This window comes from Mustela putorius, unplaced genomic scaffold (genome assembly GCF_011764305.1).
Source record: "Mustela putorius furo isolate JIRA1106 unplaced genomic scaffold, ASM1176430v1.1 tig00003987_pilon_pilon_pilon, whole genome shotgun sequence".
Lineage (NCBI taxonomy): Eukaryota > Metazoa > Chordata > Mammalia > Carnivora > Mustelidae > Mustela > Mustela putorius.
The window spans coordinates 8,239,629-8,266,139 of record NW_025422126.1 but is presented as its reverse complement, the minus strand read 5'-3'; the positions used below and the strand labels follow the sequence as shown (position 1 = coordinate 8,266,139).

The 26,511-nt window shown below is 39.8% G+C and overlaps 1 protein-coding gene across 1 annotated transcript in view; it reads left to right on the top strand.

The window, feature by feature from the left end:
* Nucleotides 1-26,511, top strand: part of INTS4 (integrator complex subunit 4) — a 117,881-nt gene that overhangs the window by 84,694 nt on the left and 6,676 nt on the right. Inside the window, exons 13-21 of the mRNA XM_045071316.1 lie at nucleotides 628-743; nucleotides 3,619-3,752; nucleotides 5,006-5,163; nucleotides 11,614-11,707; nucleotides 14,118-14,198; nucleotides 16,305-16,435; nucleotides 21,838-21,897; nucleotides 23,428-23,587; nucleotides 23,782-23,925. Of these exons, the coding sequence (XP_044927251.1) occupies nucleotides 628-743; nucleotides 3,619-3,752; nucleotides 5,006-5,163; nucleotides 11,614-11,707; nucleotides 14,118-14,198; nucleotides 16,305-16,435; nucleotides 21,838-21,897; nucleotides 23,428-23,587; nucleotides 23,782-23,925 (1,078 nt within the window). The remainder of the gene's footprint in view (nucleotides 1-627; nucleotides 744-3,618; nucleotides 3,753-5,005; nucleotides 5,164-11,613; nucleotides 11,708-14,117; nucleotides 14,199-16,304; nucleotides 16,436-21,837; nucleotides 21,898-23,427; nucleotides 23,588-23,781; nucleotides 23,926-26,511) is intronic.

Here is a 26,511-nt window from a genome sequence, read left to right as displayed (position 1 = left end):
TACAAGTCAGGAAGTCAAGTTATAGGATTGGTCATTTAACAGCTTAACAGGGTTATTAACACTGTGGTTTTTCTGCAGTTCTCTTGGCATTTTTCTCATAGTTGCAGGATGGCTGCCTCATAAGACAGTATCTTAAGGCATAAAGGAAAGGGCATTCCTTCTCACACATTTTTTTTTTTTTTTTGTCTAGGAGAACATTCCTGAGTAGCTCCCCATCAGACTTCCCTTCTTGTTCCTTTGAGCAGGAATGGGTTACTTTACTTCCTGCAAAGGTAGTAAAGTTTAAACCACTTGTGCTTGAGCCCTTGGGCTGAGTCTCCCTTCTCTGAGCACCTACCTGATACTTGAGTAAAATCAGTGTTCTCTTGGCAAGGAATTTGGAGAAAATAACTGTTGGTTAAATAATCAGTAGTAATTTATGCCATATCAGCTCTTTAATAATAGCAATTTTTTTTAGATGAACTGAGTTCCAGAATAATTGAAGGACTTATTTGAGGTCATAGAGGTTACCAAAAATGGGTGGTTGGGAATTTGCATTTCTGAATCAGGTTTTCTGATTCCAATCCCCAGTACTTTTTAAAGCATTTGTTAAGTTACTAAGGTGGACTCTCATTTTGTTTGTTTCAGGTGCTTGAAGTTTCTGGGAAGTCGGCATCCAACCCTGGTGCTTCCCTTGGTGCCAGAGCTCCTGAGCACACATCCATTTTTTGACACAGCTGAACCGGACATGGATGATCCAGCTTGTATCCTCTGCAAGGATAAAATTAGGAAAGACTGGGCTGATTTGGTGGGCTGTTCTGGCATCTTTTTCTGCAGTGTAACTTGGAGGGGCCAGTCCTAGGTTTAATTTTTTTTCATTTCTTTTAATTAAGAGTATATTCTGAGGGAGCCTAATAGTTGTTATTCGTAGCTTTCATTCTTGTTTTCACAATAATTCACATTTGCTATTTAATATTATTATTATTAGTTTTTTTAAACCATTTGTTCAGCACCTATTATATTCCACACTGTTTCATGCTTTATACATTTACCATGTATATGTAAATATGCATATTTACATATGTAAATCTCCCAAATACCCCTGGAAGGAGGTATTATTCCCAGTTTGCAGATGAGGAGACTGAGACTTAGAAAGGCTAAATAACTCCCCAAGCAGCACATGTGGAATTCAAAGCCAGGCATCTTTGTTATTTTATTTTGTTGTTATTTTTAAATAATTTGCTTATTTATTTAATAGAGAGAGAGAGAGAGAGAGAGCGCACAAGTAGGGGGAGCAGCAGGGAGAGGGAGAAGCAGATTCCCCGCTGAGCAGGGAGCCTGATGCGGGGCTCAGTCACAGGGAAGGCAGATGCTCAATGACTGAGCCACCCAGATGCCCCCATCTTTGGTTTTAAGGTCTATGAATGACCAATCTTCCTTCCTTCCTCTATTTCTCTTTCTTTTTTCTTTTCTTTTATTAAAGATTTATTTATTTGAGAGAGAGAGCACAGTGTGAGAGTGAGCAGGGGAGGGGCAGAGGAGCAGAATCTCAAACTCTGGACTGAGCCTGGAGCCTGACATGGGGCTCCATCTCATGACCCTGAGATCGTGACCTGAGCCAAAACCAAGAGGCAGACGCTTAACTGACTGAGCCACCAAGGGGCCTCAGTTTATGAACTTTCTTAATCTGCAGCCTGAAGAGGGGATAGGCTGAGCTAGTCTGCAGGATTACTTTGCCTCTGATGCAAGTTGAGTGGGTTTGTGACAGCCATGGGCAGCATGCCATGCAATTAGATTGTTTTCCGGTAATGGGAATACATTTACATCAGTGCACCCACAGTCTCCTATGGTTCTTTCTGCTCTGTAGCAGATTCTTGGTGAGGTTTAGGGGATATTTATTGAGATGCAGAGATCAGCCAAATAACTGGCTGTCGTAGGATGACCATTATAGTCTCTCTTCATTCTGTTTGTTTATTTTCACACTTTTTGGAGAAATCTTTTTTTAAAAGATTTTATTTATTTATTTGACAGACAGATCACAAGTAGGCAAAGAGGCAGGCAGAGAGAGAGGAGGAAGCAGGCTCCCCACTGAGCAGAGAGCCCAATGTGAGGCTCGATCCCAGGACCCTGGGATCATGACCTGAGCCGATGGCAGAGACTTTAACCCACTGAGCCACCCAGGCGCCCCTGTTTGGAGAAATTTTTAACCATTTGTTTAGTTGATATACTAATCAATGTCTGACTTTGTGTTTACCTCTGGGAAAGGCTTATTCCAGACCTTACTTTAAAGGTACAATACTGTAGCTGCTTGAAATTTAGCTCATCAGAAAGGGGCTTAAGGGCTAGATGTTATCACAAACCTCACATGATGTATTGAAGTGCTCAGAAATCTGAGGGCCCTTTTTACATTTAAAAAAACATTAAACACTTTTGGAAGGCTCTAACGTTAAGATACCTTTCTGGGCAGTTGAGAGGTTCTATTATTTAGGAAATATGTTTGGCTGTTCAGTAAAAGAGATTTCCCCCAAATGTAGCTTAAATGAATTAAGATTTTTACTTTTCTCCAAGGTAGAAGAAATCTGGAAGTACACAGTCTGTTGCTGGTAAAGCAGCTCTACATTATTCTTGGTGATCCATACTCCTTCTGTTTTCCTGTTCGGCCATTTTCACTTATCCAGCATTGCTGCTGGAGGTCCAATGATTAGGCCCTGGTTCTAGAGAGAAAGTTAGAGGATATTTGTGGTCAAATCAGTATTCTGTTAGCAAGGAAAAAGGGAAGAATGGATATTGGGTAGGCAACTGACAGGGTCTTCCACAGGGATACATATAGAAGATTGGAAACTATGTTTACCTTTTAATTTCTGATTTTCCCTCTGTTAAGAAAATATATATAGAAAGTAAGTCCAAAAAATTGAAAGAAGAAACTTCATACTGAACGTGCAAAATCCTGCTAGTCAGAGTAATTGACCATTAGTATTTTGGTGTATTTCCTTCTTTTTTAAGGCTTGGTGTTGGGATTTTGTTCTTGTTTTATTTTTTTAACATAGTTTATCTCATCATCAAATATATGATAATAGATGACTGCTCTCATATCCTCTGTATATGTTAGCAGCTGCTTTTTCACTTATGATACAATGTTTGTGATACAATATTATAAATTTTTCAAACATAGAATTTTTAACGATTACAAAATACTCCCATCAAGTAGGTGAAACACGAGGTATATGGTCATTTTCCTGCTTTGGGGCATTTAGGTTGTTTCTGATTATTTGCTATTATAAATGATTCTGTACTCTATGATTATTTACTTAGAGTAAAATCTGAGGTGTAGAATTACTTACCATCCAAAAGACTTTTACTGTCTAGTGTCAAATTATGATCCAAAGATTTGTGCCCAAGTGTACTTTAGTGAGCCATGTACTGCAAGTTTCAGTGTGTTACTATTCTCTGCAGGATCAGGCATTATTTTAAAAAAACCTTTGGTGAGTGAGGTAATGTATCTCTTTGTTTGAATTTGCATTTATTTGTTACAAAATTGTCATTTAATAAGACTTTTGAGGGTGGGAATTGGAAGGCACATCATTCTAGCTAACGTCAACCTTTTAAACCTCCAAGTTTCTTAACCCAATCATCCCTCAGACATTGCAGTTTTGGTTCTTATTTTTAATGCTGCTAAAACCTGTCCAACAATGCCAGCACTATTCTCAGATCATACCTTCAGACACTATGCCTATCTCCGAGACAGTCTTTCTCATCTTGTTCCTGCCTTAAGGGTATGTTGAAAACAACTTTTGTCATTATTTTTGGTGTTTTGTCATTATTTTTGGTGTTTTGATTTTGGGTCCTTTGTAGTTATTAAATAGCAAAGAGCAGGCTATATTTTCTCTGAAAACACATTCATTCATTCTCTTTCTCTCTTGGGCTTTCTCCCACTGTTTTGTACTTTTTCTTCTGTATTCCTTACCTTTTTTTTTAAAAAAAAGATTTTATTTATTTATTTGACAGAGAGAAATCACAAGTAGTCGGAGAGGCCGGCAGAGAGAGAGAGAGGGAAGTAGGCTCCCTGCTGAGCAGAGAGCCCGATCATGACCTGAGCGGAAGGCAGCGGCTTAACCCACTGAGCCACCCAGGCGCCCCATATTCCTTACTTTTTAAGAAGATTCGTATTCTAAATGTCCCTGAGTTATTGACGATGTTATGTTAGGCAAGAAAAAGGAATCTGGAACAATATATTCCAGACCAAGGATTAGATTTTGCAACATTTTAACAATTACATAAAGCCAAAATTCTCAACAAATTTATTTTTTAATAATAAAACCTTTGTTACTTTTAAAACCTTAGAGATACAGAAAGAAAAACTTTATGAACCATGAGGGTAATGGCAAACACTGAAAGCTGACTGTGTGCAGACACTTCTCTAAGCTCTCCATTTGTGTTAACTCATTCCTGTTTAGGTGACTCCCAAGGACTTTATTTAGAATAATATATGTACATGGTTAGAAAATCTAAACTGTGTATAAGGTACAAAATTAAAAGTGAAATCCTCTTTGCTCTCGTCCATCCCTTTCTTGAAAGGTAACCACTTTTAGCAGTAAGAACAAGAATTACAATTATCATCCTATAAAATGTTTTTATAGCGTGCTATGTAAATTTATTTGGTAATAAGCCATCATTGCCCTATGAAGTGAAAGATCAAATGAAGTTTAAAAATAAATGTGACAGCAGATTGATTTTTAGTCCCATTTCTGTGGTTACCTCATTTACTTCAGTTAGCAATAGAACATAATATTATCCATAGTCTTTTCTTTTTCTCCTTGCAGTGGTTGTATTGTGTAAACCATATCTATTCTCTCAGTCTGTCTCCCTTTCTCCCAGTGAAGCTAGGGAATGAGAGAAAGGTTATTTACAGAATCACCTTACCTATTTTCCCTTTCCTGTGTTTGACTCCCTTTTTTTGGTCCTTGTTTCTTTGTATTACCAGAAGCTGAGCCACAGAATTTGGTGGTCTTATAATATGTTTGCTTAGTTACCAGGTAGAAAACTAGTGTCATCGGCTGTTTCCCCCAGTATCATGCCTCATGAGGATCCTTCCCATCAGTTTCTGCAGCAGAGTCTTGAAAGAGTGTACAGTCTTCAGCACCTCGACCCTCAGGGAACCCAGGAGCTGCTGGAGCTCACCATCAGGTGAGGTGACCATCTCTTTACTTTGACAGAGTTAAACTTTACACTTATGCTCAGCTGAGCTGTTTTTAATTTCTGGTGTCGGCTACAGGCTAGTTTTTCGGAGTCTGTGGCCTACACTCACACGTAGTTTTATGACATGTTTGCATTTGCATTAGATTGGAGTTTGAGCATATTACAAAGGAAAGCTTTTCATGCTCATGACCGCTTTGATGATGAATGCAAAGCTGAAGAGTTACAAAGAAGCAGTTTTAAAATTTTCTCTCCTTGTGTATTAGTTAGGATGGGTGACAGAAAATGTAAAGAACTGTGGCTTGTGTAGGAGGAAAGGTTAATTCTTTCCTGCAGGGAGGGCAGAGCTACGATGTTTATCAGGCCCCTACGTGCATTCTTTCTCCATCTTCTGCATCAGGTTCTTTGCCTAAAAATCCAAACTCTTAACTATCCCCTCTGTTTTCCAGGCTGCAGGAAAAAGCAAAGAGCAGGAGAAGGGCATCATCATTTCTAACCTTACCGCCTTTTAAAGACACTTCCCCAAAGTTGCATGTTCTAATTTTACTTACATCCCATTGACTAGAACTTAAGTCACATGATGGTATCTTGATGCTAGGAGCTAGCAAATGCAGTCTTCATTCTGGTGACCAGTGCTTAGTTAACATTTGGTGACTCTGATACTCCAGAAGAAGGGGAGGATATTGGGGAACAACCAGCAGACTCTTCCAGACCTTATTAGGATGTTTTGAATGATATGAAACAAATTGAAATCCATTTGCCTTTAACAAAAACAGTTTCTGTCTACTTTTTTGAATAAGGTTTGTGGCAGAGATGAGTAGCGCCAAGGACACTGTTTGGTCTGCAAAGCCTAAAATATTTACTATCTGACCCTTTTCAGAAAAGGTTCGCTGACCCTGAAGTGATGCCTCGGTCATATTTTTTTCTTCTGCTCCATTAACAAAGTGATTAGTTTTGGAGGCCAGTATCTGAAGTTGTTGGCTCCAAGCCCAGGAAAATAAGTTCCACTTTCTGACTCATCCCCACCTAAGTAAACATTTAGATTTTGTTTTTGAGAGTTTTTATCCTGTTGGCACTAAAGCAAGTACAAAATGCCTAAAAGCAAGCCAATTTGATCATCAGATGCAGTGCTGGCTATTAGTGGGTGCTCAGTAAACACCTGCTGGCCCGACTTGCCTGCGTGTAGTCCTGCTGGGCTTCAGGTTGGTGAGACCACTGTTCTAGTGCTATAGTCAGCCCTGGATACTGTTTCTAACTTGAGCGCATTCTGATGAGGGTGGCCAGGGTGGTAAAAGATCCAGAAAGGAAAGCAGATGGTGGAGTAGTTATTGATAACGTACTCTGTTTTGCAAACATTATTGCAGTTATTGTTACCATTTCACAGAGAAGAAATGACCGTTAGGGGAGGTGAAGCAATTTGCTAAGAAGTAGCAAAACCAGGCTTTGAATCTGGTTTTGTTTGACTCTAAATTTGTGACTTTGTGACGTATTGCAGTGAAGATGATTCCTGTTAGATTGGGTGACTTGGGGGTTCTGCAGAAATTACATTTTTGGTAGTTGTGGAAAGGGAAATATTAGAGTTTCATACAGAAGTTTCTCTGATTAGGACTCTGATCACTTACTTATTGGTACTAGTTTAAAACAAACTTCACCATCATAAGCAAGCCATCACCTTTGTTGTAATCCCAAAGGTCTTTTAATCTAATGGGATCTCACCTGTAGAAAGTGTGCTTCAGCTGGGGCTCCAGGAGATGATTTGTTTGTTTCTAGAATTTTTTTTTTGAAGATTTTATTTATTTATTTGACAGACAGAGATCACAAGTAGGCAGAAAGGCAGGCAGAGAGAGAAGGAAGCAGGCTCCCTGCTGAGCTGAGAGCCCGATGTGGGGCTCGATTCCAGGACCCTGGGATCATGACCTGAGCTGAAGGCAGAGGCTTTAACCCACTGAGCCACCCAGGCGCCCCATTTGTTTCTAGAATTTCACACCTCCAGATATATGTAGATATGATGTTTATAAAGCTCTGCTGTCCTTGATCATAATAAGAACTGCTGTCTGTTTTAAGTGCTTACTATGTACCCACTCTTCTAAGTGCTTTAAGAGTTGAATTTGGAAACAGTCTTATGAAAAGTACCCCATTTTTAAATGAGTGAAAGAGCTGGGGGTCATTCATTTGTTATATGGTTTTTGAGTATTTGTCATATGCTAGGCAGAAGTGGCACAGTGGTAAACAAAACAGTCTTTGTTGCAAGGGATCATACAGCCTGTTAGGGAGGTAGCTAGGGAAACAAGAATTGTAATATTGTGCTTTCCATGCTGCAGATGGGAAGTTCAGGGTTCTCTGAACCTGGCCCCTCCTTAATGGCTAAGCAGTTACCTGAAGACTGAATAGAAGTTCATCAAGTGAAGAAGGGAGAAGACTGTCCAGGACCAAGAATGGCAAGGTCATAGATTAGAACATAGGTCTAACTAGCCCTTACTTTCATCTGGTCACATTGTTCTGTTTCTGATTAACAGTGTGTAGGACACGAAGGATCTAGTATAATGAGATGTAAAATGCAAAGGAATTGGTTCAAGCCTCAGTTTTTATCATTTCCTAGGTATGTGATCTTGGGCCTCAAGTCCCCCCTTATCTGTAATTTGAGAGTACTATGTAGCTAGCTGGTCATAGGACTGTTGTGAAGGTCATTATCATGACATGTGTAAAGTATTTTGAGAATTAGCAGTTGGTTAGGTAACAGTTGGTTATTTCTGAAATTTTGTTTTTAAAATTTAAATTCTGAAACAAATTAAAAATAATAAAATTTAAATTACCACTCATTTTACACAGTAGACATGCTCTTAATATTTTTAAGTAAATCCCGTCCAGATGTTATAAATGCTTATTGCCATGAGGTGGATGAGGGATTGTTAAAGTGTATGTTCCTGGGAAGGGCACTTTTGCCCTCCCAAATCCCATTTGCAGAAATGTGGCTTAATATGCATCTGGTTTTAGCACCTGGGTGGCTCAGTGGGTTAAAGCCTCTGCCTTTGGCTCAGGTCATGATCTCAGGGTCCTGGGTTCGAGCCCCCGCATCGGGCTCTCTTCTCAGCAGGGAGCCTGCTTCCCTTCCTCTCTCTGCCTGCCTCTCTGCCTACTTGTGATCTCTGTCTGTCAAATAAATAAAATCTTTAAAAAAATATATGCATCTGGTTTTTTATTTTTTTAATATTTTATTTATTTATTTATTTATTTGACAGAGAGAGAGTGTGAGAAAGGGAATACAGGCAGGGGGTGTGGGAGAGGGAGAAGCAGGCCTCCCCCTGAGCAGCCCCTGTAGGGCTCAATCCTAGGACCATGGGATCATGATTGGAGCAGAAGGCAGATGCTCAACGACTGAGCCACCCAAGCACCTTTGCATCTGGTTTTAAATTGGTTTTGGTGTCATCTCTATTTGATGTAGTTCATAAATAAATGAAAGAGTTTAATAACAGATAAATAAATGAAATATATAGTTTAAAAGAAAAGACTTGGAGTTCAGACAGACCTGAGTTCAAGGCCTATTTTTGCCACTATTAATCCTGTGACCTTGGGCAAACCGCTTAAACTCTTATCTTCCCTTTCATTCTCAGTGACATACAATTAATTCCAATTCACATTGTCAGGATTAAATGGGCTCAAGTAGGGAAACACCTAGCACACCTAGTATAGTGCACACAGAAGGTGATCTTTGTACCTTCTCATGAAAGAGTTCATAGTTTCCTGAGGGATGTTTAAACTTAGGCTCCCCGAGGATTATGGGCATAGAGAGGTACAGAGAGGAAACAGTAGGATAACAGCATTTTGTCCAGGAGTAGCAAGTTTCTTTCTTTGCTCTCCCAGTTTGGCTCTACCATGGTTGCTTGGCTCACATCTTGTTCTGTGCAGTTAAGAATAATTGCTTCAGTGCCGGGGCTGTAGAATAGCTTACCATCCGGCGGCTGTGTAGTCAGCTGCTCAGTGTTGTCTGTCATCGAAACAGAAGCCAGAATCTTCCTCGAGAGGAAACATTCAGAAATGGAGTGATTCAGGGATGCCTTTGCAAGGGAGACATCAGAGATGTGAGAGAGGCCAGCTGACCACCTGTGCAGCGTTTCACAGGTACAGTTAGGTAGGATGGTCTTGCCTTTTATTGTGCTGTATTCCACACCTGAGTAGGCTCTCCAAGAACCTCTCAAGCCACCCAAACTCACAAGACATGATATATAAGCCACAGGCCCCAATTTCTTCAGTCACTGTGAGAGTAATTCATTCTGTGTGTCTTCCCAGGGTGTCTCCTTCCTGATACCAAGGTCCCTAGGACACAGCATTAGCTATTAAGAAAGTTGTGTATTAGGGGCGCCTGGGTGGCTCAGTGGGTTAAGCCACTGCCTTCGGCTCAGGTCGTGATCTCGGGGTCCTGAGATCAAGTCCCGCATGGGGCTCTCTGCTCAGCAGGGGGCCTGCTTCCCTTCCTCTCTCTCTGCCTGCCTCTCTGCCTGCTTGTGATCTCTCTCTGTCAAGTGAGTGAATGGAATCTTTAAAAAAAAAAAAAAAAAAAAAGTTGTGTATTAGAGGGAGGGGCTTAGTCAAACGGACAGTTTTGTATAGGCTACTGTGAAACGTTCTGTGTTATGCCAACCCTGCAGCTCCACTTCCCTTGTGACCCAAATCACGTTTTCCACAGCTATCATTTCTGTATGAAATTTTGATGTTGCCATTAAAAAACAAGATGGTTTTCCATGAATGCTTTCTGAGATGGATTATTAGGTCATACACACACATGCACGCATACACACACACACATACACTCCTCTCCTCAAAAAAGTAGAAAGGAAAACAATGATTTTTTTTGTTCTTGTTGGTCTATTGTGTTATCTCCAAAAGAGAAAGAAACTGGTAATGGTGGTTGCCTATGGGAAGGGTGTACTGGTTTGCAGCGCCCTGTTATAGGAAGGTGAACTAAGTTAGTTGCATATCCTTTAGTATCTTTTGAATTCTCTTATCTTATTGGTTTAATTGTATAGCTAGGTATGTATTATCTATTCAAAAAATTAAAATTTTAAATCAGTAATTCCAGCCCCCACACAACTATTGACCTGTGTGTGGCACTTTCTATTTTCTTGCATCCAGGCAGCTTGGTTTTATATTTTTGCAATCACTTTGGCTATTCCAGTATCCAGTGAGGATGTTTTTGGCTTTGGGTATCTGGGAAACCTTATCTCAAACAAGCTTGTGATGGGTTTTTGTTTTCTCATATGAATAGAAATCCGAGGCAGTTCTAAGTATGGTATGGTCATGCAGTTCACTTATATTATTAAAGACCCAGTTCTCTGTCTCTTGGGATTTTTCTTGTCCTCAGCATTTGCTTTATCCCAAAGCTTTTTCTTTTGGAGTTACAGTATGACCGCCGGTGGCAATCAGGACTGTAAGTGCCCTTTTTCAGTCTAGGGCATGATGGAGATAGAGACAGACATACAAACTACTATCAGGCCTGCTCCAAGTGTGGAGTATAAGTCCTTCAATTAGGACTGAGAAGGCCAATTTAGGTCACATAACCTGGGAGATGACATATACTGATTGGCTTAGTTCAATCAGACTCTACCTGGGAATGGGTTTGGGGATACCTTGCCTTGAATAAAATCAGAGTTCAGTAAGTGAAGAAGACATAAAGAATGGCTAACTGGGTAGGGAGCCATCAAAGCCTACTACAGTATCTTAATTTTTTTTTTCCTGGTGATACAAAAAATACTCATCTGTTATATAAAACACTTGAAAAATAAAGCACAGTTGGGAGAAGACAATAAAAAGAACCCTCATACCTCTCTCAGAAAACCACTTTGCTGTATTTTTCTCCTACATACAGTTTTTATGTAGTTAAGGTCTTATACCTTATTACCGTTTTATATTTTAACATCTGTAGAATATTCCACTATAATAGTGACATATTGTGGGGCATAAAGCATTTCATTTCTGTTGGATATTTCTCTTAGAATTACTTCTCAGCGTAAAGGTACTGATGAAAATATTTATATTTGAAAGTATGTATGGCTTTTATAATGGTACAGTTTTACTTTACAAAAGAATTTTATCAGCTGAAACTGTTATCAAAGCATGAGTGAACCAGTTTCATTATAATCACTCCATCATTGGGTGTCATCATTTTAAAAATTTATGACCAGTTTTACTAAGTATAAAATGGTAAAATGTTTTTTTGTTTTTTGTTTTTTTTTTTTTAAGATTTTATTTGTTGAGGGGCGCTTGGGTGGCTCAGTGGGTTAAAGCCTCTGCCTTCTGCTTGGGTCATGATCCCTGGGTCCTGGGATTGAGGCCCACATTGGGCTCCCTGCACAGCAGAAAGTCTGTAAAATGCTTTGGACCTGATCTTTATATGGCTGTCATTATCCCTATCCACTCTTGGGCTTGGGGTTTTCTTTACTGCAGGGATCTTCAAAGACTTGGAGAACTTCAGTCTGAACTAGCAGGAGTTGCTGACTTCTCTGCTACCTATCTTCGGTGTCAACTTCTTCTTATCAAGGTTGGTTTGGATCCTTTATGTTTGTATTTTGTGATTACTATGTGCATAAAGTGCATAGAAAGCACTTTAGTGGATTCAGCAGTTCTTGAAGCCATAAGTAGAAAACTGTAGTCCTGCACAGCCACTGAGCAGTGAAGAAATTATGTACTCCACAGTATAATTATATTAGTCTCTAATTAAAAAATTGTTCATTTGTGTGGGTCTTTAAATTTTTTAATTTGGGAGAATTCTTTTATCATTGTATGATTAGAGCAGATTGGATAATCATTTTCATTAGAATCCTAAGGATTTTTCATTTTTTTTAATAATTTGATTAGCATATAGAACTTTTTTATTATTTCTTAAAATTCCAGTTTCACTTTGCCCAGGTCCTAACTAGGCAAAGGTTGTTTTCACTGCACTTAAAATTTTGTCCACCTTACTGACATTTCGTTTTAGCCAGATTGTATACACACAAACACAGAAACACACACAAACACACAGAAACACACACCCACAATTGGTAGCCAAGAAGCTGTCCCAGTTTGCTGAGATGAAAACGTGTTAAGTTAGTTCAGTAGCTTTCAGCTTCAGCAGCAGAGTTCCACTCAATTTAGGCTTAGGTTTTGGACTCCCCTTCTCACTTGATAAGTCTTTATCCTGGCTTTGGTTCCAAGTGTTAGTGATTATGATATTTGACCAAAGTCAGAATAAATGGCGTCGTTAGAAGTTATTTCTCACTGTAAGATGTGTGAGCTTAGGGTTTTGCAGGTATGTGTATATACATGGAAGGGAATGTGTACTCTGAAATGGGTTGGGATTTGTACGGCTCTTGTTTGGCTAGATAGATTCCTTCAAATGGATATACCTGTGTAACCACCACCACAGTCAAGATATAGAACATTCTCATTATCGCAAAAAGGTCCTCCATGCCACTTTTGTAGAGTTGTTTGGCCTTTTCAAGCTTCTTTGAAACAGGGCTGACAATAATTCTACATAGGTAAGGGCTGGTAACCAGCAAGGTGTGTGAGAGCCCTTTGCCTAGTGTCTGATACATCGAGAGTGCCATGTCAGCGTTGGTCTTCTTTCTTTCCTTCCTTCCTCTCTCCCTCACTCCCTCGCTCCCTTCCTCCCTTCCTTTCTTTCTTTCCTTTTTTAAAAAATTTTATGTATTTATTTCACAAAGGGGGGAGGGCACAAGTGAGGAGAGCAGCAGGCAGAAGGAGAGAGAGAAGCAGTCTTCCCGCTGAGTAGGGAGCCTGATGGGGGTTTGATCCCAGGACACTGGGATCATGACCTAAGCCTAAGGCAGAGGCTTAACCGACTGAGCCACCCAGGCGCCCCCAGTGTAATGTTATGTACAAAAAAAAAAAAAGCATACACAATTCTGCTTTTAGACTACAACTGTATAAAAAGCACATATATGAAAAATGATTGGAAGTGAAACAGTAACTGTTAAGGGTAGTATGATTTGGATGCTTTAAAAATTTCTGTATCTATAGTTTAGACATGCTGCTGTCTAACTGGATAGTCACCAGGCACATGTGACTATTGACTACTTGAAATGTTAGTTCAAATTGAGATGTGCTATAAATGCAAAAAACGCACGGATTTCTGAGACTTACTGGGATGAAAAACAATGTGAGCTATTAACTTTTAGAATACTAATTTTTTAGTGAAAATATATCTTAAATATACTGGGTTAAGTAAACTATATTGTCAAAATTAATTTCATCTATTTCTTTTTACTTTTAAAAATGTGGCTACTAGAATATATAAAATTATGTATACTGTGTGTGTTAATTTCTGTTAGATATTGTTAGTCTAGATCTTCTATAAAGGCATTGGGTTATGTCTTTAGGGACTACAGCAGAGGTTTAGAGAGATGAGAGTTGGGGCCATACAGCTGAGAGGAGAGGGGTGGAAGGTAAAATTGTGGCTCCGCATGATGCTTTTGAACATAGAGAGATTGAGGGAGAGGGAAGAATGTAGAAAAGCTTCTTGATTTCTGGTGTGACATGTCAGTAGGTGAGGGGCTCTTCAAAGGATAGTGAGCAAAACAAAAGAACCACAGTCAAGGAAGACGGGTCTGGGCAGCCAGGGTAGTCTAGTGGCTCTGGGAACAAGAAGGGCTGAGAGCCATGGCTTTCTCGCCCATTTTAGTGAGAGCTGCATTACTCCTGCCGTCAGCTTGCAAGCACTGGTCTGATCTGGATATAGGGCCTTTGAGCTGGGAATTGGATTGAATGGGAAGAAGTTCAGCCTTTGCTTTCCTCTTTCTTTATAACAGGCAGGGCTTACTAGCTTAAAAGAATAAGATTGAGAAGAAGTCTTGATCCAGATTTCCAAAGCAAAACCAACACAGAAGCTTCAAATGATACACCAGTCTTGGTGACCTCTGTGTTCTGTGTCTCCTGATTTGTCTGTTTAGGCCCTGCAAGAAAAGCTGTGGAATGTGGCTGCCCCTTTGTATTTGAAGCAGAGTGATTTGGCCTCTGCGGCAGCAAAACAGGTAAGCATTTTGGGATCTTCTCAGATGGATCTCTGTCCAAGCATTTTCTCATCTAAGATGGAGCCAGAGGCTTTCACATGGCTCCATGCCTCTGCTGTGCTCTTCTCAGTTCCAGCCTGTGATGGATGTTAGTGATTTGAGAAGCAGCATAATTAGGAGACACAGCACTGGCTTTAGAGTCAGGGGACCTAGGTTCTAGTCCCAGGTCGGCCTCTAATATTGTGATATTGAGGCTGCTTAACCTCCCTGGATTTTTCCTTTTCTATAAAATACAGCTATTTAACTGGATGATTTTTAAGATGCTTTGGTGTTCTGAAATACTATCAGTTTGGAGTGCCTAAGTGGCTCAGTGGGTTAATAAGCCTCTGCCTTAAGCTCAGGGCATGATCTCAGGGTTCTGTGATCAAGCCCCATGTCAGGCTCTCTACTCAGCAGGGAGCCTGCTTCCCCTCCCCCCTCTGCCTGCTTCTCTGCCTACTTGTGATCTAGGTCTGTCAAATAAATAAATACACTCTTTAAAAAAAAATAAAATATTGGGGCGTGTGGGTGCTCAGTAGGTTATGCCTTTGCCTCTGGCTCTGGTCGTGGTCTCGGGGACCTGGGATGGAGCCCCACATTGGGCTCTCTGCTCGGCGGGGAGCTTGCTTCCCCCTCTCTCTCTGTCTGCCTCTCTGCCTACTTGTGATCTCTCTCTCAAATAAATAAATAAAATATTTTTTAAAAATTAAATAAATAAAAATATTATCAGTTTGTATTTCAGATATATTAAAGTCCAGTAGATATTATCATGAACCTTTCATCTGAAAATGTAGCTGAACTCATTTTGAAGTTGTTTATATTTTTAGCCTGTACCAACATTTGAATGTTGAAAGGTCCTTATGTACTCTTCAGTTCATTAAGTAGAATTTAATTATATTTGCCTTGAGTTTCTTCCTTTCTGACTTTGAGCAGTTTCCCTTCATTCTTAGGTATTGGGATTTGGTGAACTCTTCTGGGTCCTGTCTTTCAGGTAGTGAGTCCTTCTGTATATGACCCAGTGATTATGACCCAATAGCAAGCTAATGATTGTTACATTACAGTTCACTAAATTATTTCATGTCTGTTTTAATTAACACTCACAGTAATCCCATTAGGTAAGAATGAATATTAAGTCCATTTTATAGATGAAGTCGTTGAGGCTCAGCAAGGTTAAATTTATAGAGGTATAAGTAGTAAAGTTAGGGAATTGAATGTAGATCCTCTGGTACCTACTATGTTTTCTTCCCACTACTCTACTTGATCTGTCTTCTGAACTAGACTTCCTTTCAAACCTGCTGTGTGGCTTACTGTAGGGGAGTAGAACCTAATGACTAGAGCCCCAGAGTGGGAGGGGTGGGACCAGAGAACAGTAGTTTGGAAGAAAGAGGGGAAAGGAATAACTGTTGCTGGGTACCTGATACTGTGCTAAGTGCTGTCCATGCTACATTTTATCCTTGAAGTTTTATGACTGTGGGGCTACTTCTTCCCTATTTACAGATAGGGAAATTGAGGCCCTGTGTAATTAGGTAACTTGTCTTTCTGGCTGTTGTGGGAGAACCTGGAGTCCTTTCTCTGACCCCAAAGCCCTCAAAGGAAGGGATATACAGAATGGGGAGAGAAGCATCATTTAGATGGGAGTAGCTGATTTGGATCGAATAGAACAAGAGCTTAATGAACTGGGCTTGAGCTGAGGTCATAGATACTGTTTTCTACACTTGTTCTCCTCTCCATATTCCCAACAACAGACCGGGCCTGTAGAACAGTCTGTCTGGATGATTAACATGTGGTTAATGGTTCCTGGTGCTAAATTCTTGAGGACTTTTCCTAGGGTTGGGTTTCCATATATGGTGTTCATTCATTTGTTCCTACAACACACTAGTTTGGGGAAGACATACTATATTAATTTCCTCAACACGTTAATTTCTCTCAAATTATCTTAATTTCTCTTACCATAGGCACTTAAATAATTTCAGTTCAATGTTAAAGCACAGGCATTAAACTCAGTTTAAAGAATTTCACCTAGAATTTTATGCTGCTATCAAAACCAATATGATATTTTTATTGATCTTTCATTACCTTTCCTTATAGATCATGGAAGAGACCTACAAAATGGAGTTCATGTACAGTGGTGTGGAGAATAAACAGGTGGTGATTATACATCACATGAGGCTTCAGGCCAAAGCCTTGCAACTTATAGTAACAGCTCGGACTACTCGAGGGTAAGATGTGTGGCTGCTGAAAGGGGAGGCACCGTCCTTTCAAAGACTCCTCCAAATAAATGCACCCCGAGATCTCACCGAGTTAATGGGAGGTGAAAAGATACTTACAAAAAATTTGCTAAACAGTATGCAAACTCTTCATTTTTTCAGATACTCTAGGTTCTATCTTTGGGTCAAACTGGATCTCTGGAAAGATGCAGTGGCTCTCCGTTGCCTACAGTACAACATAGGTCAACAGGCAACAAGGACATTCTTTATGGTCCTTGATTGATTTCTTTAAGAATTTAGTGCCAGGAACCATATTTTCTCTTCTGAAGGGATCAGTAAGCTCTCCCAGGCAGTAAAAACAAAAGAAGAGAATGTACTGTGCAATGAGACTACCTTGGTCAAACCCGGACCTCTCCACTTACTAGTTGTTTGATTAGGGATGGTATTTTCTTAGCCTCTCTTTGCCTTGTTTCCCTGTATGTGAAAAGAGAATGATGACAGCATCTGTCTCATGGGGTTTCCATGAAGAAAAATGGAATGATACATGTGGAAGCACTTAACATGGTACATGGTACATAGTAAGAGCTCACTATCAGACTTTCCATTAGAATTACCATATTTAATCGATTCTAAAATGCACATTTTAAATTTAAACTCTCTGAAATTAGATATTTTGATGGTGTGGCACACTTGGATTGAAAGCGGGTTTTTTTCTTTCTTGGTGTTTCATAAAATAAAGGTGCCTCCTAGACTTGACACAATGCTGTAGCTCGTACCCAGGTGGAAGATGCATCTGATGCTCTGTCTGGCGGTGGTATTGGTCTAAAAGTGGCCTAGAGAAGGAAATAGGAGTGTTTAAGTAAGTGCTGAAAGATACCACGTCAGAAAGAACATTCTGAATGTTATTTTACTTCTTCACTGATTTTGATAGTGACCTGATAAAATCAGGTAGTGATGTAACTTAGAGATAGCCATCATTCATTTAACAAATGTTTAATCCCTACTGTTTGCCAGTCACAGCTGAGCAAACACAGGTGCTTGTGTTGGCATCTATACTTTTTTTTTTTTTAAGATTTTACTTATTTGTTTGAGATAGAGAGAGAAAGAGAGGACACATAACCTGAGTGGAAGGCAGATACTTAACTGACTGAGCCACCCAGGAGCCCCTTGCATCTATACTCTTTTTATTTAAAAAAAAATTTATATATATATATATATATACACACACACACACACACACACACACACGTATGTGTGTGTGTATATATATACACACACATACATACATATATATATTCTTCAGTTTATGTGTGATTATTGTAAAAAATTTAAATATTGCAGATTAAGTGAAGGTTCCCTGACAATCTACCCCTTCTGAAACAACTGTCAATAGACTCTTCCCAAGGCAGATAAATATATATAGATTATAAATGTGTGTATTAATATAAGTGGAATCATAATATACTTTGTGTTCTGCCTCCTTTCCATTTCATCCAGTGATATTACATTTTTCCATGTCATTATACAAAGACTAATAAATTTATTCTTGTGCTATAGTATTTTATACTTTCTGCTTGTGTTCATTTCTGCCCTTTTTTTTCCTTGACTTTGCTAGATTGGTTGTTTTCTTTGTTTCTTTGTTTTTTCCAAGGGTTTGAAAGTTTTAACCCTACATCTGAACTTTTCCAGTGAGGTAATAGAACATAGAGTTTAAGAGGGCTATGGTTCCTTGTTTCTTAGACTCATATCTTGACCCCCACCATTTGCAAACTTAGTGACCATGGACAAGTTGCTTAAGACTTCTGTGCCTCGGGGCGCCTGGGTGGCTTAGTGGGTTGAGCCTCTGCCTTCAGCTCAGGTCATGATCTCAAGGTCCTGGGATAGAGTTCCCCATCAGACTCTCTGCCTGCCTCTCTGCCTGCTTTGATCTCTCTTTGTCAAATAAATAAATAAAATCTCAAAAAAAAACAAATACTTCTGTGCCTCAGTTTGTTCCCCCTAAGTTAAACTGGGGTAATAATAGTATCTGCTTCACCCTCACAGGGTTATTGTAAATTATTAAATGTAAAGCTCTTAAAATACTGCCTCACTCATTCAGAGTAAACACTTGATACATGTTAGCTTATATTAGTTTATATGTAAATATTATTTTTACTTGTATTTTTAATAAACATATTCAACTTATATTTATCAACATAAAAAGTAATATAGACTTTATGATTACCTCTATCGAGATCACCTCAGATCCAGATAAAATTTTAATATGTTTTTATTTGATTGTCTCATACTGTTAAATCAATTGGAACTCAGTTTTAGCTTATTATATTTTTATAATGTATTTCTTATTTGAAGAATTGGTTTTTAAAGTATTCATTAGCCTTTATAAGTATTTTTTCAAAATTAGTTCCAAATTGCTCACTACTTTTTTTGTACTATAGTTGCTTTTTGACATTCCTTGTTCTAATTCACTATTTGACTGGAACACATTCTAGCTTTCTAGTAATTGTTTTTCTGAATAAATATATAAGAGACCCTGCATGTCTGAAACTGCCTTTCTTTTGCTCTTATACATAACTGGCATTCTTTCAGAGTCAGTATTGCTATGTTACTGTTCAGTATTTCGTATTACAGTTAGGATGTCTGATGTCTGTCTGGTTCTCTTTCCTTTATAGGAGGCTTATTTTTCTGGTTCAGAGCTGTAAATTTTTTTTTCCTTTTTAGAATTCAGAAATTCTACTCAGATATGTATGTGGTGTTTTGTGTTTTTTGATTTTTGGTTTTTTTCAATGTTCTCACTGACTTTCAGTGTAAGCTCTGCTTTTAGCTCAAGGAATTTTTCCCCTCCATTATTTATTTAATCACTACTACTTTCATCCGCTCCAGTCTGTCATACTGGATGTTCTGTCTTCTGGATCTGTTTTGCCTGTCTCTCTTTTCTCTTATAATTTCAGTTTCTTAGTTTTTCTACTCTGTATTCTGTGTAAATTCTTCAGTATGCTCTTTTAAACTCTACTTCAATTTTCATCATTTTTAATTGTAGTATTCTTTTTTTTTCTTTTTAAGATTTTATGTATTTATTTGACAGAGATCACAAGTAGGCAGAGAGGCAGGCAGAGAAAGAGGGGGAAAACGGGCTTCCTGCTGAGCAGAGAGCCCGATGCAGGGGCTTGATTCCAGGACCCTGAGATCATGACCCGAGCCGAAGACAGAGGCTTTAACCCACTGAGCCGCCCAGGCGCCTCTCATTGTAGAATTCTTTTACTGTTGAATTGATTTCATTATTACTGTTCATTTCTGAGTGTGTTTTCTTCTGTGTACCTCTTTCCTAACAGTTTCTCTTGCTTTATCAGTGTAGTGTCCTTTTAGATCTCCTCTTTAATATCACTGACATTAGTTATTAAAAATTTTAGTAAGTTTTCTGTGCTTTCTTGCCTTGACTTTATCTCAATGAGGTCTGCTTGGTCTCCTTTATAGCCCTGGTTATCTTTTTAACATCTAATAATTTCCCATTGTCTTTGCATACTTATAAACAAAAGTCAACTGTAGGTGTTTGATTTCCCAGTGGACTTCACTTTTCCCCTGCTTTCTTTCCTCACACCAAGGAAAAAAGTAGATGTTTTTAGTGCTAAAGCCTACTTCACATAGCATGTAGGTGAAGCTTCCTGCTCTGTTTTAGGTTTAGAGAGGGTTCCCAAATCTGTATTTTATTTAAGCCCTCCAAGATGACTCTTTATAAGCTTGACTGAATTACCTTCCTTTCACCCCTGCTTAGCTGGAGGTCTCCCTTCCAGCCCTCTCACTCCTGGAGATCTTCAGTGGGTGAACCTCACTATTAAATTTCAGTTCTATTTCTGGTCGTTTATCAGATTTAAGAAAGTTTCTAGTGCAACCTGCCTTTTAGGAAAAGAATTCAAATGCATGTTGCTTGTAGAGTAAGTTCCCATTTGTCATTTCTCATTTACTTGTTCATTCAACAGATATTTATTGTCATAGCTGCTCGTGTCAGGAAATACATCCTGTGTCAAAATGATTAATACAAAATCCCTATTTCCATGGAATTTACATTTTAATAGAAAGACTAAACTAGTTTATTAAGAACCTTAACCCCAGGGGTACCTGGGTGGCTCAGTGGGTTAAAGCCTCTGCCTTTGGCTCAGGCCATGATCCCAGGGTCTTGGTATTGAGCCCCGCATCGGGCTCTCTGCTCAGCAGGGAGCCTGCTTCCTCCTCTCTCTGCCTGCTTCTCTGCCTGCTTGTGATCTCCATCTGTCAAATAAATAAATAAAATCTAAAAAAAAAAAAAGAATGTTAACCCCAGTGGGGTCCCTGGGTGGCTCAGTTGGTTAAGGAGCCAACTCCTGGTTTTGGCTCAGGTTATAATCTCATGGGTCATGGGATTGAGCCCTGCATTGGGCTCCATGCTCAGTAGGGAGTCTGCTTCAGGATTCTCTCTCTCCCTGTGCCTCCTTTCCTGCTTCCCTATTTATGTTCTCTCTCTTTCAAATAAATAAAAAATTTTTTAAGTGAAAATTAACACCATTTCTTTCCATGTTTTTATATAAGTAAAGAGTATTTGTTTTTCTTTACTGGCACTTTACTCTTCTAATGAATAATATATTAATGAAAATAAATGGAAAGTGTCATTCAGAAATAATAAGAAATAAAAAGAACCAAGTGATGAAGAAAGAACATAGTCTGTGTCTGTGGGCAAAGTAGTAACAAAACCTTTTTCCTTTTCGTCATGAGAATCTGACCTTTGGTTAACCTTCTAGGTCTGTTCCCTAGAATCCTGGTAGCATCAGCTATATTACTCAGTGACAGTGCCGTAGTAAAAATGATCACTGAGAAAACTGCATGTAGACCAGAAGGAACTATCAATGAACTGTAGTTGCCTGATGCAGACACCATAGCTTTGGGCTTCATTGAGTCAGTGGAGCACGAGGCTTTTAAACAGGATAGTCTCCAAATTCACCTGGTATAGATACCCTTTCCTCGCATCTGAGCTTTCCATCCTGGGCCAGTTTAGAGCTCCCAGATGGCCCTCTGGACTGCTGAGTAGAGCGTTGTGAGGAGTCCCACAGAGGAGGAGCGTGATGCTGCACTGCCCACAAGCTTCTGTCCTAAATCCTTAGTCTGATGCCAGGCATGGTCTGGAATAGCCCTTGATTTGAGCGTTCATTGAGCCCAACAGTCACTGCAGTGTCTGAATTGGGTCTTGTGATCCTGGGAGATACTTCCCCCCTAGGTCCATTAGAAGTCTGCTCTTTCTCTTAGAGATAGTTTTGATAGTGTATTGCTCTCATACTCCTTTCATGTAGACTCGGGTTTCTGGGAATTTGGTCCTAATTCCTCAGATGGAAGATTACAGAAGCAAAATATATGTATTGTTTGTATGTTTTTCTCTTTTTCTACAGAGTTGACCCCTTATTTGGGATGTGTGAAAAGTTTTTACAGGAAGTGGACTTTTTTCAGAGGTAATATTTTCATCACATTCTAGCTTACTAAACCTTGGTTATGCAGAGAATAGCACGTACAGGGCAACAAGAGCAATCACAAGCCAGAACCCTTGATTTAACTCATGCAGCCAACGTGTTTTCTGTAGCCCTGTGCCCTGTGTATTTTCTTTAGTGGGTATATAAATTTTTTTTTTCAGCTAAAATTCAGCTAAATTCAGCTAAACGTACAATGGTATATTGAAAACATTAGGAATCATTTGGATTCAGCATTCAGCTGGGCCATGAAAAAGACAAGTACTACCTGGTAAAACAAACTTTTTTTTGTTGAAAAATCGTAATTTGTTTGTTCTTTTCACCACTGTTCTTAAATTTCCATATTTTTCTATAATCTACAAAAAATTGTTCCATAAATCAATCAAGAACTTATATTCTGCAGTACAGCTATGTTTTCTCAGAATTCTGTATGGAGTAAATTAGTTAAAACAGATGCAATAGATGAGTGGAAGTCTTCACGAAGAAATAGTAGTTGAGTTAGTGATCAGAGAGGTGGTGTGCTGCCAATATAATACTAGGAGGAAGGCATACATAGGATTTTATAGTCTGACATTTATTAAGTCTGATACTTCATTCTTCCACCCCTCATCCTTCCCCCCATGAACTTCACCAAACCTGAAGTTTCCATGACTCTGTACTTGACAGTCTTCCATGTAGAGCTGAGTTGCAATATCATACTTCACCAATAGGAGCTGCTGTCTAGCAAATGATTCCCTTTGCTTGGCCCTTTAAGAGCCTAGCTTCAAATTGCAACTAAGTTCATGCCTTACTTCTGGTTTTAGGTTCTTTAAGGTGGAGAGTCTGTTTTTGTACAGTTGGGTTGAGGAGACTTTTGGTAAGGTGATAGCTCTCGTGTGCCAAAGTTCCTCATCTATAGTGTAGGGTTGGACGGTCTTTCTTCATTCAGCCCCAGAGTCCCTGCATTACCTCCTAAGTGGAAGATTTTTTGACTGTCTCCTTCTGTAAGGCAGAAGTATTGTGGAATCAGTACAGGGAATGAGTTACTTAACTTTTTAAAGCCTCAGTGCGTCATTTTCTCTGAATCTCAGTGTTCGTATCAACAAATATAAGCCTCATTAAGATAGGCATTTTCTTCTCTTTTGCTCACTGTTATGTCCCTGGTGCCTGTGATAGTACTTGGCACTTGCTAAGTCTTAAAGACGTATTTCTTAAATTAAGTAATGAATCTATTAATACGAAAATAATTCCAGTAGTGCACAGGATTGCTGGAAGGACTAAGTAAGATCACGTAAAACACGGAGCCTACCTGGCCACATACAGATATTCAGTAAACAGGCCTATGAGGACGAATATTCAGTAAACAGGCCTATGATCACATCACCAGGGCATAATTATCTAGGTGCCTGGCTTTCTCAGTCAGGAACCGTGAACTCCTTCAGTTCATCATTTCTCATCCCTCAGGGTTTGGCATATGTTTGGGGTTCAGCCTGCATAAATGAATGCCTAGTCAGTTGCTTCTGTTTGTTCTTCCAGGTGTTTTATTGCTGATTTGCCCCACCTACAGGACAGCTTTGTGGACAAACTTCTTGACCTTATGCCCCGACTTATGACATCCAAACCAGTAGAAGTGGTCAAAATTCTACAGACCATGCTGCGGCAGAGTACCTTCTTGCACCTCCCCCTTCCAGAACAGGTCAGGCCACATCTGTTGAGATAGTCAAAACTGTTCGCCTTGGTGATCTTTGACCAGTTGAGCATCTGGGCGAGGGCCTTTCCCCTAATGGGCTCCCACATGTCCCCCTGCTCATGGAGACAGTGCACGGATCATGTTTTGTTGCCCAGGGATGGCCTGGCTTTAGAATCATTGTGTTTTCTTCTCGCTTACAGATCCACAAAGCTTCGGCCACCATCATCGAGCCAGCAGGCGAGTCAGACAATCCTTTGCGGTTTACATCTGGGTTGGTTGTGGCCCTGGATGTCGATGCAACCCTGGAACACGTGCAGGACCCTCAGAACACTGTGAAGGTCCAGGTCTGTCAGGGTTCGGTCCCCACGGGGCTTCCACACTGACTGTAACTCTAGCAGCCCTGTGATTTCTGTCTGAGGGACAGAAAGTTGTCGGGGTTGGAGAGTCGAGAAAGAGTCTGGGTGTGAATCCCATCTCTTCTGCTGATTGTGGTTTGGAGCAAGGTACTTTGAACTCTGAAGCTTGGGTTCTACAACTAACAAATAGGAGTAATTGGCAGTGAAAGGAGATAAAGTATATGTAGCCCCTGGTACCTGGTGAGTGCTTACCGGATGACGGAGGCCTTTCTAGTTTTGTAACAGGTGCAGACTTGGTATTTTCAGGGCCACAAGCAAACTTATTTATAATAAACGAGTCCTTTCTGGGCTGTGGGTGGGTCAGCTTGGTGAGCAGAATTTAAAGGTTGAAAAAAGCAAGCGCTAGGGAGTATTTTTTCCTAAGTTAGCTATATTAGAGACACATGCAAATGCAGTAGAGATGCCAGTTGATTTAGAGAGTCTGCAGTTAAGCCCCACAAAGAGTACTGCTCACTCATCTATCCGTCCACGTAGCAATGCTCACTCTGTTGCACATGATAAGCACTAGGGTTGCAAATGTGTCAGAATTCCTGTCCTCAGGATGTGCAGTATCAGTGAAAGACCAGTGAACATGCAATTATAAAACAGAAGTTCAGTCATCACTCAGATGAAGACAGGAGAAGAATACTGTGGCCTCTTACTAAATACCTGATTGCTCATATACTGAAGGAGTAATTTTGGGAACCCTTCGGCAACACTGCCTTCTGAAATAAGAAACTTGTTGAAATGGAGCTGACTTATTCCCAAGATTAAGAGATTGACTGGTGGGCACCTGGGTGGCTCAGTGGGTTAAAGCCTCTGCCTTAGGTTTGGGTCGTGATCCCAGGGTCCTGGGATCAAGCCCTGCCTCGGGCTCTCTGCTCAGCAGGAAGCCTGCTTCCCTTCTTCTGTCTCTGCCTGCCTCTCTGCCTACCTGTGATCTCTGTCAAATAAATAAATAAAATCTTAAAAAAAAAAAAGAGAGAGAGAGACTGACTAGTTCAGTGAAATAATGGAACTTTGTACTAACTTAACTTGCAGTGTGAGAAACTACTTGCAAGTTTCAAAGGCAGGAATGAAGGGGAGCACAATATGCCACCCCAGATATCTCTTTGGCATAAGGATTATTGGGGCAATTATTTTCAAGAGGCTGAAGACACAGGAGAATCTCTGAAAACGGAGAAATTGCCCTTGTGTGAGATAAATTTACATTTATAAGGGAGATCATCCTTTGTAGAGCTGTCTCCCTCTGTACCAGGAAGAGAAGGATGACAATCTCTAGAAACTCTAAACAGTGGGGCAGCCATCAACTTAAATTTGCATAACAGGGGTACCTGGTTGGCTCAGTTGATGGAGCTGGAGCTCCACGCTGGATGCAGAGATTACTTTAAAATTTTTTTGTTGTTTACAACAATCTTACCCTTGTTTATTGTGCTTGTTCATTGAGCCAAAACTGGCTCCCTTCCACCTCAATGTCTTTCTTTTGTCTTTAGTGGAAAATGGTATTTAAGGTGATGACTTGTGCCATTTGGGGGAGTTCAGTTTTCCTGGATATTTCCCATGTATATAGAACATATACATGTTATTAAACTTGTGTTTTGTTTTGTTTTCCCTGTTTATCTGTCTTTTATTACAGGAATAAGCTTAGTCAAGAACTTAGAAGGGTAGAGGAAAAATTAATTTTCCTTCCCTACAGGTTTATTTCCAGTTTTTAGCTACCATAAAAAATTCTGTAATATGCTTAAAATACACATGCACATGATGGAGAGAATTTAATTTGTAGAGTGTGGTAGGAGGCTGAGGAAAAGAAGGGCTTTGTGGAGACATCAGTGCATGGGGAGGTCTGAAAGGATAAGAACAAAGGATAAGGGCTAGTGGAGGTATTTATGCAGAAGGGCTACCAATAAAAGAAGGGATGCAAGCATTGACCTAAGTACAATCTGAGGACAGATAGCCAGGGACAGGCAGGGAAGCCTTCCTGGAAGAGATATGAATGACTCAGGCTCTGAAGATTTGCTGTGGTGACAAGAGAGGGGAAAAAACCTCTGGCTTCCCAGTAGGAATTCCTTTTTTTCCTTTATTTTTTTATTTTTTTTATTTTTTTTAGATTTTATTTATTTATTTCGACAGAGAGAGAGAGATCACAAGCAGGCAGAGAGGCAGGTAGAGAGAGAGGGGAAAGCAGGCTCCCTGCCAAGCAGAGAGCCCAATGCAGTGCTGGATCCCAGGTGCCCCTTTTTCTCTTTTTTAAAGGAATTCTTTATTATAAATCATAAGACCTACACAGAAGTAATTCTGAGTTGGCCATGAGGTTGTACTACAGGGTTTTTTTTCTATTTGTTTTTGTTTCCCCACATTAGTGGTTATCTACCCTAACCACACTTTAAGAAAGCATTAAAAAGTAATGATGCACAGGCCTCAGCTTATACCAGTTAAATCAGAATCCTGAGAGTAGGGCCCATGAGTACCAGTACCAGTAGAGCCACTGGAGGTGGCTCAGTCATTAAGCATCTGCCTTCAGCTCTGATCATGATC